Consider the following 17,201-nt stretch of genomic DNA (forward strand, 5'->3'; position numbering starts at 1 on the left):
CAATTTATTGCTATAGCTGTCTCCCCCGATTAGAATGCAAGCCCGTCAATGGGCAGGGATTGTCTCTATCTGTTGCCCAACTGAACATTCCAAGCGCTTAGTACAGTGCTCTGCACACAGTAAGCGCTCAGTAAATACTATTGAATGAATGAATGAATTTCTTGAGCACTTACTGTGTGCAAAGCACTGTACTAAACGCTTGGGAGAGTATGACTCAGCAATAAATGGCAACATTCCCTGCCCACAACGAGCTTACAGAACTAACAAGCACTGTGAACAAGCACCCGCTCCTACTATTAGCTGTTAACACATTTTCGCTAGTTGCTAAATGCCCACAGTCTACCAAGATTCATTCAGTCATATTTATTGAGCATTTACTGTGTCCAGAACAGTATATTAAGCTCTTGGGAGAGTAATACACCAATAGGCAGAAACATCCCCTGCCCACAACGAGTTTACAGTCTACGGGGCAGATGATGATGCCACTGCAGGGAAATCCTACATCCACCGATACGTGCGTGGCTGAAAAGGCTGAGGAGGAATCGACAGTCCCTATCACGCCACATACGCAAAGGCTTCCTCCTGCTGTGTTGACATGCTTGCCATACACACAAAGGCTTCCTCCTGCTGCGTTGTCACGCTCGCCTCTATAGCTATACGTACGAACATATGCCCACACGATATAAATAAAAAGAACCCTCACAGTTCTTAGAATCGCCAGGCTACTACTGAGAAGCATACGCTGAGCAGATGGGTATTAAATAGAAGAGATAATTAAGAACCCTAATGAATTTCATTTGCATCCAATTTTTACTCGCTCGACTTCAGAAAGCTGTGAAATTAAAATTCACTGCTTGACACAACAGTGTCACAAAAGTGTCACATTTAATTGCTGAAAACAAAATGAGGGTTAACAGGTCAGAACTAAAAATCTACTAAAATCAACACCATTTTGTTTAGGAATTAAGAACGGTTTCCAAACATTTTTTACATGGAAATCTCTTTGGTAGCCAGAATAGCATTACTTTCTTTTGAAAGAAAATTATATGTAGGTCATTGTTTCAGAATCATTCAAAATAGCATTCTCTCCAGAACAAAAAAGCCATGAACATTTTCAACCCAAATCTGCCCTGAAGTACAACCGAAAAGAATATCTGATGAAATACGTTCTTGACCATTTTTCTGAGCCTACCGATTTAGCGTAAAGTGAGATGTTCTCAGAGGAGCCCAGGATCTCCTTTTTAAAATAAGATCTTCAATCTAGCTCTTGGATGAGCCAGATCCCTAAAGGGAAGCTAAACGATTCTTTGCGGAGACTAAAAAGTAATTTAGCCGAAGGCCCTTTTGCTCTCTCAATGCCTAACAAACAATGAAGTTAATGTCATTACTTTTCTATTTAAATGTTAAGCTTGCACAACATATAATGCTCAAATGGAAAAAAATAAATCCATTTCTCTTCCCAAAGGTAGGTGCCTACCTCACACTTCACCACTGTGGGCTTACACAGTTACCCACAGTACCATGGTACTGGAATATTTTAACAGCAGCTAAGACACATCCTAGTCACACACACCCACAGTGGGCAGCAGAGGTGACCAAGACCCAACCTCACTTGGAAAACATCTTTGATTACTTGTTGGCTGATGGCTTGTTTGGCAACTTTCACTGGAGAGGCAGCATGGTCCAATGGAAAGAGCATGGGTTTTGGAGTCAGAGGACCTGGATTCTAATCCTGCCTCCTCCACTTGTCTGCTGTGCGACCTTAGGCAAGTCACTTAACTCCTCTGTTACCTCATCTGTAAAATGGGGATTAAGACTGTGAGCTCTATTTGGGACAGCAACTGTGTCCAACCCAATTAACTTGTATCCGCCCCAGTGCTTAGTACAGCTCCTGGCACACAGTAAGAGTTTAACAAATACTGCAATTATGATTATTATTATTACTATGGATGATTATTGGATTCTCTAAATCTGAAAATCGGTACAAGCTGAGGTGACAATCCAGGGCATCAAACATCCAAGCTGTAAAAGTCTGTAGATTTGTCTGTCAGCTCCGGAGATCAGGGCCAAGAGCTGAACAGTTACTTACCAACTTTGGCTCAGCAGTATTCCTGAAGAACTGCAGTAGATTCCATTTGGAAAATCACTTCCCCCCACCCCCTCATTAGACTGGTAAAGGAACAAAAATGAAGGACACGCTCTGTTTTCTGAAGTCTGTGTTAGCCCTCATGTTGGAAAACACCTGAGCAAAGCATGGTATCGCACACTTTCCAAAGGGGCGATCCATAACGTATATGTCTACTAGTAACCCAATGAAAAACTTTTCCCCCAGATACCAGAATGAGGACAGCCTTACTCAAATCATGACTTTAGACGAAACCATTCATTTCTTGAAAACAATCTTTCCGTCTCTAAAAAGTCCTCTAACTTCTGGTCCCACTGAGTTTGGAAGTCTCTATGGCAAATAATAAGCAACTAGTGTTGAACCAATGTCCTGCTTAATTCCTGCAATCCCAGTGGCTATTTTAAAAATCAGACAAAAATGGCGTCATTTCTATTTGAAATCAAGCCCAAAGAAAAATAAAAAAGCCAACAAATTTCATGTTGATACACTGTATTTTGAGTTACTTTCCCAGCTTTCTACATTTATAGGGTGAACGTTCTCCGATACAATCAAACATTTGAATATACAATTGATTACAAGTTCCATAGTAATGAATCAAAGATAATGTGTTTTTATCTATGTACACGTATAGCTTAATATTTCACAGATACAACTTTTTCAGGTTTTTGTCATCATCGACGAAGCAGATGCATAACTATTTACAATTAGGCCGCTGAACAGAAACTTCTTCCACCAGCTAAATGACAAAGCCGAGGCCTCCGATTTTCCCCTCAGCAGTGTTTGTAAACAGATTCTTCCATCCTTTTGCAAAGGGGAGAAGAGGTAAAGATGTAAAGTGATTATTGGACTGAGGGGTTGAGGCAAGGCAGCATTTGCCATGCTATCTAGGAAATGGGGAGGGGGAAAAAACCCAATTACTTCTGAAATGAATCATTTTCTAATACACAGCTACACTTCTCTTAATACTCCTGTATGCATTTCATTATGAATACACGATGTGGAATCTCTCTAGCCTGGACACCCTCAGAATGTATGTGGCTGTAACATGCTGCTAACCGTAGCTCTACAACAGTAGACACCCAAACTTTCCTGATGGGCTTTTATACACAGTGAGAGCATCTACAGAGTATTATATACCATATGTGCAGTACTTTCCGGAAAGAAAAACAGAAAGACAGAAGACAGGATAACTGCGTCTGAATTTATAAAGTACGGCTTCGATGGCCATCCTGACTCATTAAAAAAAACTTCACCTGAAACAACCTGAGGTTTGAGTCATGACAAACTACTAAAAAAATAGTAAACAGATTCTAAAATCCTACCTTTTTCTAACAATGAATGCGACACCGGCTTTTCTTCATGCCCGTGTGTGGAACGATTAAGGCTCTGCTTTTCTATTTATTACTTATGTAGGTATGTCTTATTACTGTCTAAGTTTAAAGCTGTACCTTAACATAAGGGCCTCACATTGTTCCCAGAGTAGAATGGCCTTACATTCCTGGAGTGTTGGCATTTTAGCGGAAGAAGAGAGCAAGGGAGGGAATATTTTTCAGCGACCTTGCAGTGCTGAACTAGTGCATGTATCTGAGGGAGAAGTTGGCACTGTTAGGAACTTTTAAGAGACGAACCTGCAGAGGTACTGCAGGAGGTATTGCTATGGACACTGCTGGGAGAGAAGTGTTCTAGGTGAGACTAAAGAAGCCTACCACATTTTCATCGTTGCAGTTCTCTGGAGTATCTAATACTCTTCCAAAGCAATGGCGGAGTTGGAACTGTGTAGTTATTCACTCCATCCCTATTTGGTTCTCTCCAAAGATTTAGTTCTCTCTCCAAGGCTGTTTCAATACCTCAGGCAAAATGATCGTTTCAAATCATATCTGAGAAATAAGAGGGGATTTCAAGCAATTTTCAGGTCTTCAGTTCTGTCATTTTAAATACAACTTCCAGAATACTCATTTCTAAATGTACGTCTCAAAACTATCATCGGAAGCTGCTGAAAGCACTGGATCGTGACTCTAAAAATGTTAGATGCTACGACATGAAACAAATGGATCTAGGAAGTCAGAACCAATATTTAACCCCACTTGGAAGCTAAATATGAACCTTCTTAATATGTCTTGAATTTCTGCAATAGGTATTTGGGGATTCTTTAAATCCGCAGGATATCTCATAGAGACTATCACTTTGGCAAGTACTTAAATAATGAAGAATGTATTCCTATCCTCAAAATGGACAGGGTCCATATACAACGGTTTGCTTCCTTACATGAGAAGACTCACTTTACTTCCACTATTCTTTTTGAACAGATAAGTCTTCGTTAATTGAAGAATCACACCCAAAGTTAAAAACACCATGATTTTCTTCAAAATTCCCATTCCAGGAAACTTTCTGTTTCCCCCATTCATTCCTGACTGAAAACAGGACAACCAAGTTAGTACCAGTTCTGCCATAAGCAATTTAGTTAAGGCTTCTGTTAAAGGGGCAAGGCCTTCACTCTCTCCATCTCTTTTCCAGAAGAAAATCGATACTAAATTTCCACTAGATTTTATTGACTAAATTTAGTACTCCTCCCTCAGAAGAACTTTGACCTGATGTATAGTTTCTTGAGTCCATGGACACCAATTTATATATGTACATATATATATATGTATACACACACATATATATACATATATATACGCACATATATACATATAAATATAGTTCACCATAACTTCAGCTCTAACAATTCTAGATTTTTTTCGAAGTTTCCAATGAAATAATAAAATAATTTAAATATTCCATGTATTTCCTAGTTGCGGTCTCTAGTTGTGATTTCAGGAGATCAAAGGCACAGCTCTTAAAAGAAAAAGAATGAAAACTCATTTTACCTTTCCTGATTTCTATCACTGGCTGGGATTTTGGTTCAAGCAATCTTACTCCATACATCAGCTGGGTCGTGGAAAGATCGGGGTGTCACGATTGAGACTGAGGGTTTCTTGGATTTGTTTGTCTTATGACTTTCAGAACAAGAAGGTAATCTAGTGGAAGGAAGAACAGATAGGGAACTAGGAGGCCCCTCTCTGCCACTGACTGGTAATATTGGGCACTGCCCTGTGCTTCAGTTTCACCAAATGTAAAATGGAAATATCAGTGCCTGCCTCTACCTATCTCTGTGGGTTATAAGAAGGAATAGGAGAGGGGTAGGCTCTTGTGCTCTTCAGAAGACAGGTGCTATATAAATAACAATAAATACATTTCATATGTGAAAACAGATTACAAACAAATTTCATTCACACTCCCCTGCATTGAATTTACACGGTAAATAGCTTCTGAAATGATTAGGTATCCTAGCTTTAGCATATGTTCTTTTTGGATTTATTTGCTGAATACTTAATTAGTGGGTCTTCCTTTTGAGTTTTCCAAATGTGTAAGTCCCGTAGGCATTTTTCAGCAACAATCGTACACCAGATTAGTCCAAAAGGATATATTTCCTTTTCAAAATTTTCAGCCCAGAAATGGAGAGGGAAGGGTCAAGAAGCCATGCTGCCATTACTCATGAATTGCTGGCCACGGGGTTATCACAAAGTGATTCATCATTAGAAAATGAATTAGATCCAGCATTATGTCAGAATTCTCCCTGTCATTCCAAATCATTCCAAAAGTAAAGAAGAACATTTTAAAAACAAGTGAGCTCGCAAACTTCTTACAAATAAATTTTATCTATTGAGATATCGTGAAGAATCCAAATTCATTCACAATTGACTTTGAAATACATATATGTAGCCTTTCTTAATTCTTACAATTAGAGTTGTCCTTTGTACTCAGAGACACCCCTGACTGAAATTCACCTATGGATCCGAATGTGGCCAAAAAATCCAATGCCCTACAGTGCTGACCTACCTCAGGGTGTTTACACAAAAACTGTCACTTATGTTGACATCCTTTTTTTTTTTTTTTTTTTGCTGCTGCTCACATCTTTTGATCTACTCTTGTGAATTAACTGCCTTTGTTTTGTCTCTGCATCTCATGGATTTTCATCAGGAAGAAAACTCACAGGCTCACGGAATCCAGGCAACTTGGAAAACTAATTTGTGGTTAAATAGAAGGTAGGGAACACTAACAAAAAATTGATACTTATTAAAATCCTAGGCTTCCTTATGTTTCCTTTCCTAATGTTCTCAGGTCTTTTTCTCCTAGTCTCTCCCATCCTGTAAACTCAGAGAGAAGAGAAAAGGAGATTCCAAATCTATCAACTGCACTTGAAGTCAGTAAAAGATAGGGCTGATTTGATACAGTTCAAAGAAGCCATCTTTCAAAAACAAATCTTTCAGGATTCAGAGGGAGGCCAGAAGCCACAGGGCAACTGGAAGATGATCATTAGCAAGTATTTACTGAATTCCCACAAGTGCCTAGTACTGTACTAGCTGTTAAATGACCGGTGGCGAGGGAAGAGCAGAACATATAGTTGGCCTCTGTAGGGATATCTGGGAAAATGGGGCAGTCAGATTTAGAAACGGCGATTGATTAAAAACAATGGAGAAAATGGGTAGGGGTAGAGCTGGGGGTGGTGATGGAAAGCAAGAAAAGACAAGAGAAGTTAGGCTCACACTAAAAATCAGCCCGTTGGAACAATGTCGGATGTTCTGAACTGTTGAACATTTGGAGCTAGTTTTATGATTGAGGGTGGACAGGGGGAAATTAGCTTTGTGAAGGCGTAGAGCCATTCTGGAAGACTGGGGCTTTGGAAAACTTGTGAAAACTAGCATTGCTGCAGCTAAAGTAACTGTGAAAAAGTGAAGGAATAACTGTATTTGGTGCCCATGGGGACGACTAAAAATAAGCAAAACTGCCATTTGGGTGGATTGCACTGGGCTCCAACTGTTGACCCAGAGTGGTGTGACTCCTATTGGACTATCTCTTCTCATGTTTAAATACCAGAAAGCCTCACTGGTTTTCTAAGGCAACTAATGGTCCAAGGAAACTAACTTTGAGGTCCAAGAACGGAAGATAAATGTCACAACCCAGACTTTTAGGAGTGTAGCATTATTACTAAATTATGTTGGAAAAAACTCAGCATAACAGCAAATAAGCCATTACCAATATATCAACTGAGGCAAATATATCCATAAAAGAACCCAACAAAGACAGATTTTTTTTTTTCAAAATAACGAGGTGAAAACTGTTTCCACAGGTTTTAGAAGTGCTGCGGATTTTTCCAAGATACGTTTCTCTTACCTAATCACTATAATAGCACCAATCTCTTCAGTGAGTGAATATTAAGAGTTTAATATTATATGTCAAGAGCATTTTGATGACCATTTCTTTGACGTATGATTTCTGAGATGATCAGCATCGGCAATTTTCAATAACAGACCAAAATGAAAAAAACAAGCATACAAGGCAGAGTTTGTTTTTGTGCATTGCATTTCAAATTTAGGGTACAATATTACTTTTGAAACAGTGTTTCTTCAAAGTTGCTCCCCCCCCCAAAGAATCAACAACGCAAACACAGAGGCTTTTTATCAATGACAAACCTCATCACCAACTAAGTAATTAATGTACAAATATACTGCTTTTTTGGCTTTGAGTCATGTTCTGACATGCGTTTCAGCACACGACGATTGGAATTATCCACATATGCTTCTTTTTAATCACTACAGATATTTAAACTATTTGCTGTTTTATAGCTGAGTTTTGAATTGCATAAAAGAGTATCAAGTACTTAAAACTAAAGGACCCAGCATCTGTTTGCACTGGGTCCAGTTAACTTTTTTCTTTTTTTTTTTGCTTTTAATAGTCTCCTTTAACTGGTATCAATAAATATCAATTGCAACCACAAAATACTATTTGTGCACATTCAATTCTAAAATCAAATATCACTTCCTAAACGCACAGGGTATTTACTACTTTGCAGGGCAAATTCATTTTAAGACCAGATGGTAGAATTTGAGCTCAAAGCTGAGAAATGTCTGTCTTCAATCATGATTTGCTTAATGCCAAAATGATCAGAGTTATACCATTTTCCTGTCGATTCTGTGGTACGAAAGTGAGTGATGTGATGGTGAGGGAAGGGATCAAATTTGTTTAGCATCATTAAAGGACCAATCACCCTGGCCATTTATTTATTAGGCTCAGTCAGGTTCTGCTTGCAGACAGCATCACTGTATCCAATAGGAAATCTTCCTTCATTTTAAACCTTGTTTGTACTAAACTGACTCAGATGTCTAAATCTGTATAATCCTTTATTCTGTTTGCAGGTTATTGATTTCTTGAGAATATTTAGACAGCCCAGTTACAGGAAAAGGAAATCAATTGTAAGTCTCACATGACCAAAGCCCAACAGGAGCTATATTACCTTGTACTTAATGGGAAGATGAGAAAAATCACAGAACCCAATTCAGCAATCAACAGCTTTAACCCTGGGGCATTACTGAAAGCCTCAAAGTGAAATGAGTGGAGGAAAGAAAAAAGGGATTAAAATATTCAGCAGAACAATGCCAAATTCTAAATGGTGAACATTTTTAGATATAAGGAGAGCTTCGGTTAGTGTTTCTGGAGGTAACAAAAAGTTCTATAGATTTTCTTTGTAATACATTCTTTGAAGGTCAGAGGAATTTGTCCAACTACACTTCCTGGAACAATGGAAGACCTACTGAAAAGATCAAAACAGAAGGAAATTTTTACAGTTGTAAAATTTGCAAATGTTGCTCAATGGCATGAATATTCTGAAACAAACATACTAATGAATGACTTTCCTCGCATCCTTTATGACCGTTATTGGTGCTGCAAAAACTGCATTCATGAGAAACAAGAATTTCAGAGGAACTCCATTTAAAAGAAAGGAGAAAGACAGGAAGATCTATGTCCGCAAGAGAAAAACGTATACGAGGTACCGGCACTTTTCTCTCTAATAATTTTGGGACCTGTGCTCTAGCATCATATTACCAATGATCGTAGCAGAATCATCTTCAGGCTTCAATTCTGAGTTTTAGAAATTAAGAGGGAAGAAAATCATTACAATTCATGACCCAGCGCAAAGAGAAACCAATGAAATTCCCATAGGTTATCATTTCCCGTAAACGGACAAACTCGTTTCAGCAGAGATTATTGTATATTTTTTTCTGTCTGACTACAGTGCAAGACAGCTTTCTCTCTAAATAAGGTGGAACCATCTTACGAGAACACAGAGTACCCCAAATGGGTCCTTAGCCCAAAACCAGAAAGAAGAAACGGTTTATATCTGTGGAAGCTTGCTAAAGAAACGTTAGCAGTGTCTTATCTTTTTTTTGTGCTTCTCAGGTAATGATACGAGTTCTTCTTAGAATGAAACAGGAAGAATTTCAGTCCCAAACCCTGCCTCATGACCTTGCAGAACACTGGGTAACACTGGCGTTTTATACCCAAAGGAAAAGCTGGGGTTTTTCACACACACTCTGCATTTTGATGACTGACGTTCACACCAGTCTTCATACAAATACTAACATCCTCACAGTGGTTGATTGCTTGAAGTGGCTGAAATATCAACGGACACCTTATTACTGCTTCATTACGTCCACTACTAAACCCTACAAATCCTATTTCTCTCTACCGAAAGCAATAAAACCCCTCAGACACACTTATCGAACAATAAATAAATAAATAGATGTGATACCAAAATATTCAGTTTTAAGTGTTTTCTCTCAAACAGGCCAGCTTCAAAGACACCAACTTGACCCCAAGCTTGAAAATCCCTCAGGAGAAGGAACAAAATGAGGATGGCTTCTAAATTCCTGAGGCCCAGACTGAAGACACTTTTCTTGTTCACCTTTTGAATCTCAAGACTGGTGAAGTCTGAACTGTTTTAAACCACTTGAAGTAAGGGAAGCAGGGCATGCAGAGCACAGAAATGGCACACTTGCTGGATCGGAGCACTGGGAAAGGAGGTGGACCTGGGACAGCTCTAACGGAGGCTTTAATCTCCTGGTCGAGTCGCACAGAGTGGAACGTGACTCCTTCCTTAACGTATCCCAAAGCAAAACTCCGCCCATCCCCCTTCCCCTTTCACATTCCCTTTCGGTAGAATCCTGGCACTTTTCTATCAGTTTCCCAAACACAGGTATTTAAGTGTTTACATAGAAAGGTCTGATAACTGTAAAATGCTATATTATATGTACAAAAAAAGAAAACCAAATCCTGAAGATCAGCCAAAAAAGAGTGTCTTGTGAGAAACAACAATAAAAATGATCGCAAACCACAGCTTTTGCTTGAAGATTCGATTGGTACCTAAAGCCACGATTTCACCAGAGGCCTCTGGACTCGGACTGAAAGGCCGTGGACTATTCCTGAAGGCACTTGTTATCCCCCACACATCTGAAAGAGAGTTACGCTAAAGAAATGGGTGCTTTAGGGGAGCAGGAAGAGGGGAGAGAGATGGATGAAAACGAACCCTGAATAACTGTGCTCGACAGCCCTCTGGGGCTTCAAATGACAACAGACTATACAACCTGGGTCCTGAAAATGTTTCTCTTGAAAAGAAAACAGCCAATCGCAAATGTCGCTATGGACAGAGCACCTCACGCAGCTCTCGGCTGCTGCATCATACACTCTTTGAAATGTTCAGTTTGGTTAGCTCGTTGGCTTCCTCGGTCCCCCTTTCTCCGCAGTCAGGCTTCTCGGTGGCTTTGCCAAACCGGCACCTTTCTTCGGCCTTTCCGGGATCTCTCCGGAGCCTCTTGGAGGAGAGGTGGATGTCCCTGGCCTCTGTGTTATTTTCAGAGCCGTGAGATGTCTTGTCGGAATTCTGTACGGAAGGCACCAGGTTGGCAATCTCGTCTGTAGGAGACCGTCCGATGCTGCCGTCTACCTGCACGCGGATGTCTGGAGATATAGACAACTGGTGATGGGGCACGATCCCATTGTCATTGCATTTTGGGTAAAGGTAGGTCTTCATCTGACCTTTCCCCTTCACATTTACCGTCCCCCTATAGTCAAAGTCGTAGCCCATCTTGTTTAGGATCCGGTAGCTCTCTTCACTCACCTGAATGCGGCATTCCACCCCGGTAGTGTCCATCCTGCTTGCGATGTTTACCGTGTCCCCCCAGATGTCATACAACAACTTGGTGGTGCCGATTACTCCAGCGGTGAGGGGGCCGTGGTTAAAGCCAATCCTAAGCTTGAAGTTAAACCACAGCATGTTGTTGTTGAAGTCATCCACAACACGCATCATTTCTTTGGCAAATTCAAAAAGGGTCCGCAAATGTCCATGGGGATGGTCGCTGTCTTGACACTGGGAGGTATTCAAGCCGGAGGCTGCCATGTAAGTTGCCCCGATGGTTTTGATCTTCTCGATGCTGCTGTAATCGGACTTGCTCAGCAGCTCGTCAAAATCACCTATCAGTTCATTGAGGACTCGGTAGCACTCCTTGCCTCCCTCATAATTCTCTTCGTAAAACTCGCTGAAGTTGACTATGCTGGCAAAGATGACCCCTCCGTTATCGTGGTTTTTGGAGTAGCTCTGAGAAACTTTCAACTGCTCTGCCACGTGATAGGGAATAATGTTTCTCAGCAACCAGTCAGCCTGGTCTCTCATGCTCTGGATTTTGGTGCGGTGAAGATCGGCTTCTACGTCCCCATGATAGTGGAGACGGTAACTGACTTCGAACTCTCGATTCAGGAACCAGACCAGTAGAAGTAGGAGAAAGAAAACGAGTATCGCCTCCTGTTCGATCGCGCCCGGTCTCCAGCTGCTACTTGGCAGAGAACTGTTGCATGGATTCTTCCTGGAACTAGGATAAAGGAGAAGCCAGAGGAAAAAAGTACTTGAAAATACCACTTGAATAAGGCTTAATGAACACTAAGTTCATGTACATTAAGGTGTTACAAGCAATGTAACACCTCAAAGTAAAAGGGAACCTAATTAAAAAATAAAAGCCCAAATTGACTGTCACACCAACAGGTGCATATGTATCAAGGGAAAATAGTGGGATGTATAATTACACGCTGTTGAAGAAATTTCCAGACATTCAGATCCAGAATTCAACAAAGAAATGATAACCATGGGAAGATATTATTATCAAAGCATGGGATGGGGAAAAACTTTTGATGTGTCATAAATCTTGAGGCTTGCTCTAAAGGTGCATATACAATTATTCAAACAAACATCTACAGAAAGCTTTTTCCACTTCCCCACACTGCCAACATCTTCTGTATCAAATAAAAATGAATGCCATATTGAGTTTCAAGTACTGAATGCCATGGAAAGCAAAATTTGTTTCCTATTACTAGGCACTATTACAAGTTTTAGGGGCTTGCTGACGAAGAAATTTTTGAAAGGAAACTAAGCCAATGCCAAGTTTTAGGTCAGTGATGAGTTCAGAGACCACAAAAGCTCAGGGTATCTGAAAAGCAAGTGAGCTTTCTCTAAATCTTTTATGAGTGATACTGAGAAAGTACTTAGGCCAGGAAGTGGTCTAGTCAACATTTGAGAAATTGCAAATGAATTCATATGTGGCCTTTTCAAAAGACCGTTACATCTCCCGTGTCTCACGCCCAAATCAGTAAAAATGGGTTAATTCACATCTACACATCTTCACATTTTATAACTCAGGCTTTCCTCAAGCTGTCTCCCTCTTTCCTGTTTATTTTGTTCCTCTTTGCACTTTGCTCCTGCCTCCTAACTTCAACTCACTTGCAACTCTTCCATCTCTGATCCACTGCTCAGAGTTTTCCCTATATACAGAATTCCTCCCTAACCCTATTAAATGCACCAATTTAATATTAAATTGGTATTAAATGCACCAAACCACATCTTTCCCCAACTTCGGAGCCCTTCAAAGGGCACTTTTTTCAAGAGATAGTTCCTGACCAGACCACTCTCTTCCTCCCCTAGCACGTGAGCAGAGGGTCTAATCCCCATTCTGCTAGTGGCCAGCTGTGTGATCTTGGCAAGACACTTAACCGCTCTCAGCCTCAGTTTCCTCCTCTGTAAAATAGGGCCAAGATCTTTTTTCTGGTATTCGTTAAGCACTTACTATGTGCCAGGCAGTGTACTAAGCACTGGGGTAGATTAACGTTAATCAGGGTGGACACAGTCCCACATGGGGCTCCCAGTCTTAATCCCCATTTTACAGATGAGGTAGCTGATGCACAGAGAAGTGAAGTGACTTGTCCCAACGTCACCCAGCAGACACGTGGCGGAGTCATGATTAGAACCCAGGTCCTTCTGACTTCCAGGTCCCTGCTCTATCTGTTTGGCCATGCTGCTCCCCATGTAAGGACAGGAACTGTGACGATATGATTATCTTGCACCTACCTCGGTGCTTAGCACAGAGCATGGTACTGATAAATTAGATTGTACGCCCATCATTGGGCAGGGATTGTCTCTACCTGTTGCCGAATTGTATATTCCAAGCACTTAGGACAGTGCTCTGCACATAGGAAGCGCTCAATAAATACCAGTGAATAAATTCCATAACTACACAGAGAGGAAAAGTAAGGGATGTTAGAAGGCCATTTCTAAATAGTAGACTGAATATCAACGAGGGCAATCATCACCTGGTTCCTCTAAGCAACTCCCTGATGATTTTAAAGGCGGAATTCTAGTCTTACCCAATAACGGCACTTCTTATGTTCTTATGATGAGCCTTTTTAAGCTCTTTTGATCACTGCTGCCCAACCACCATGGCAGGATGAGGCCAGAAATGACGGAGCAAGGCCCAGAAGCTTCCCCAATATCAGAGGACAATTTCTGTCCCAGCCCCCTTTTCCTACTCGTCACTGGGCTCCATCGTTCTCCACCACAGCAGGGTGATTCATGATAACGCAGAACCGTTATCATCTATTATTAGATAAAATTCATTATGCGTATCTATCATTAGACAATAGCGAACTAGTATTTTCAAAGTATGGGCACTGGGGCTTTACAATATCAACATGGATTCACTGTGGCTTAGTGTAGAAGCAGCGTGGCTTAGTGAATAGAGCACGGACCTGGGAGTCAGAAGGATCTGGGTTCTAAACCCGGATTCATCATTTATCTGCTGTGTTACCTTGGGCAAGTTACTTTACTTCACTAGGCCTCAGCTACCTCATCTGCAAAATGGGGATTAAGGGCGTGATCTCCATGTGTGACAGGGATTGGGTCCAACCTGATTAACTTCTGTCTGCCCTAGTGCTTAGAACAATGCTTGGCACATAGTAAGTGCTTAAAAGTACAATTATTATTCAAGTACAACATCTCAAACATACCACTACAATGAACTGCGCTTAATTTTCCTGGATTAAAGTCACAAATGCTAATTAAAATCAACTAGAACTCCCATTTATTATATCTAATAGGAAATGAATTATGATATTTAAGTCCCGGGATCTAGCCTTGATATATCTGTCAACTACAGTAAAAAAAAAACAGAGAAATTTAGCCAATTTGATATACATGCCCCATTACGACTTTTAGCCCATAAAATCAGATAAACAATTTAGGGTCAATCACATTTCCACAAACCCAAATCCATTCCCTGGAAAGGGGAAGATGAATCATCTGGGAGGAAAGAGGGAAAGATAGGAAACGGTTTGGGAAATAATAATAATAATGTTGGTATTTGTTAAGCACTTACTATGTGCAAAGCAGTAGATACAGGGTAATCAGTTTGTCCCACGTGAGGCTCACAGTTAATCCCCATTTTACAGATGGGGTAACTGAGGCACAGAGAAGTTAAGTGACTTGCCCACAGTCACACAGCTGACAAGTGGCAGAGCCAGGATTCAAACGCATGACCTCTGACTCCCAAGCCCGGGCACTTTCCACTGAGCCACGCTGCTTGCTTCTCAATGGAGTGGTCAGGGTAGGGAATTGTCCAAGGAGTGGGGGAAGAGACAAGAGTTGTTTTTCTGCTCCAAATTCCAAACTTTATGCCCAAAGAATGAAACTCAGAGATTTTCATTTTCCAGTTAAACCAAATTAGTTGGCCTACTCAAAAATGTAGTCTGCTTCTCAGGAAACCTGGGGAGAATCTTGAAAATAAGTATAATTTTTCAAGAAAACATTCATGAAAGCAAAATATTTTTCCAATTTATTCAGAGTTGGATTCTTTTCAAAAAACTTACCTGATATTTTGCACTGCATCTAGATATGAAATTTCCATGGACCTGATACACAAATACAGCAAAAGAGAACTTTATTATAAAACCAAAATAGAGTGAATTACTACAATTTTGTTCATCTATAAACTCATTTCTTCATTATTTTTCACATTTGAATATCATCACTAGCCTTAGTCGAACTCGTCAGGCACTCTAGGATGATTTGATAGTGACTACTTTAAGTGACAAAAATGAATGAAATACCATCTTAATAATAATAATAATAACGTTGGTATTTGTTAAGCGCTTACTATGTGCAGAGCACTGTTCTAAGCACTGGGGTAGATACAGGGTAATCAGGTTGTCCCACGTGAGGCTCACAGTCTTAATCCCCATTTGACAGGTGAGGGAACTGAGGCAAAGAGAAGCTAAGTGACTTGCCCACAGGCACATAGCTGACAAAATGGCAGAGCTGGCATTCAAACCCATGACCTCTGACTCCCAAGGCCGTGCTCTTTCCACTGAGCCACGCTGCTTCTCTGTGTGGCTTCTTCCAACTTCCAATCTTCCAACAACTTCCTCAAAGTATCATTTACCTCGGAGAGGAAAAACGCTAGAATGACAGCCTAGCAACTTGTAAAGAAGCATTTGAAACACTTTTAGGATGCATCAGAATTGCAGTTGCTGCAATAATAGTGGTACTAATTATCATCATCGTCACCATCATCATCATCATCATCATCATCATCAGTGGTATTTACTGAGTGCTTAGGAAGTGCAGATACTGTCTCTAACTGTTGCCGACTTGTACATTCCAAGCGCTTAGTACAGTGCTCTGCACATAGTAAGCACTCAATAAATACTATTGAATGCAGAGCACTGCGCTAAGCACTTGGAAGAGTACAATTTGGTAGACGTGTTTCCTGCCCCCAGTTAGCTTACAGTCTAGAGGGGGAGACACACATTAATATAAATAAATGATATGTAATATATAATTTAAAGATATGCATATCAGTGCTGTGGAGTGGATGGAACAGTAAATATCAACTGCCTGAAGGTCACAATAATAGTAATATTTAAATTATATATTATAAATTATTTCTATTAATGTCCATCCCTTCACTTCTCTGTGCCCAACCCGATTAAGCTTTTATCTACCCTAGTGTTTAGTGCAGTGCCTGGCACAAAGTAAGCGATTTAAAATACCATAAAACCCCACAATTTTTAGTTATTATTAGAAGGCAGGCAAGCAGACGCTTTTGGCTCAAGTCTGAAGTAAAACCTCTTCAATTTCTTCACTCTCTACCAGGGGTTTAAATGTCATGGCAGTGATGCTATTTTGAAGGATGAGGTCAATCAATCAAATAATGGTATTTATTGAGATCTTACTATGTGCAGAGCACCATACTGAGTGCTTTAGAGAATACAACAGAATTAGTGGACACGTTCCCTGCCCCCAATGAGCTTAGAGTCTAGAGGGGGAGGCAGACATTAATGTACACGAAAGTGTTGTGGGATTGGGGCGAACATCAAATGTCCAAAAGTCACAGATCCAAGTGCATAGATGATGCAGAAGGGAGAGTGAGCTGGGAAAAAAGGGCTTAATCGGGGAGTCTTCTTGGAGGACTTAATCATTATGGTATAGTGTTAATAATAATTATGGTATTTGTTAAGTGCTTACTATGTGCCAGGTAAGCACTGGGGTAGATACAAGATGATAGGGTTGGACACAGTCCCTAACCCATGTAGGGTTCACAGTTTTAATCCCCATTTTCCAGATGAGGGAACTGGGACACAGAGAAGTTAAGTGACTTGTCCGAGGCCACACAGCAGACATGTGGCGGACCCGTGATTAGAACCCATGACCTTCTGACTCCCAGGCCCGTGCTCTATCCATTGTGTCATGCAGAGAGTGGTGGTCTGATGTATGAGGAGGGCGAGGGAGTTCCAGGGCAGGGGAAGGATGTGGAGAAGTGGTCAGCAGCATGACAGATGTGATGGGGGCTCAGTGAATAAGCTGGAGATAGAGGAGTGG

The 17,201-nt window shown here is 40.7% G+C and overlaps 1 protein-coding gene across 4 annotated transcripts in view; it reads right to left on the reverse strand.

The window, feature by feature from the left end:
- Positions 1 to 2,597: 2,597 nt before the first annotated feature.
- Positions 2,598 to 17,201, reverse strand: part of ADCY9 (adenylate cyclase 9) — a 186,304-nt gene continuing 171,700 nt past the window's right edge. For all 4 annotated transcript variants that reach the window (XM_029058667.1, XM_029058666.1, XM_029058665.1 and 1 more), the window contains 2 exons: positions 15,191 to 15,232; positions 2,598 to 11,871 (listed from right to left, as the gene is read on the reverse strand). In XM_029058667.1, coding sequence (XP_028914500.1) covers positions 10,683 to 11,871; positions 15,191 to 15,232 — 1,231 coding nt within the window. In that variant the 3' untranslated portion in view covers positions 2,598 to 10,682. The remainder of the gene's footprint in view (positions 11,872 to 15,190; positions 15,233 to 17,201) is intronic.

The sequence above is a fragment of the Ornithorhynchus anatinus genome, chromosome 2 (genome assembly GCF_004115215.2).
Source record: "Ornithorhynchus anatinus isolate Pmale09 chromosome 2, mOrnAna1.pri.v4, whole genome shotgun sequence".
Lineage (NCBI taxonomy): Eukaryota > Metazoa > Chordata > Mammalia > Monotremata > Ornithorhynchidae > Ornithorhynchus > Ornithorhynchus anatinus.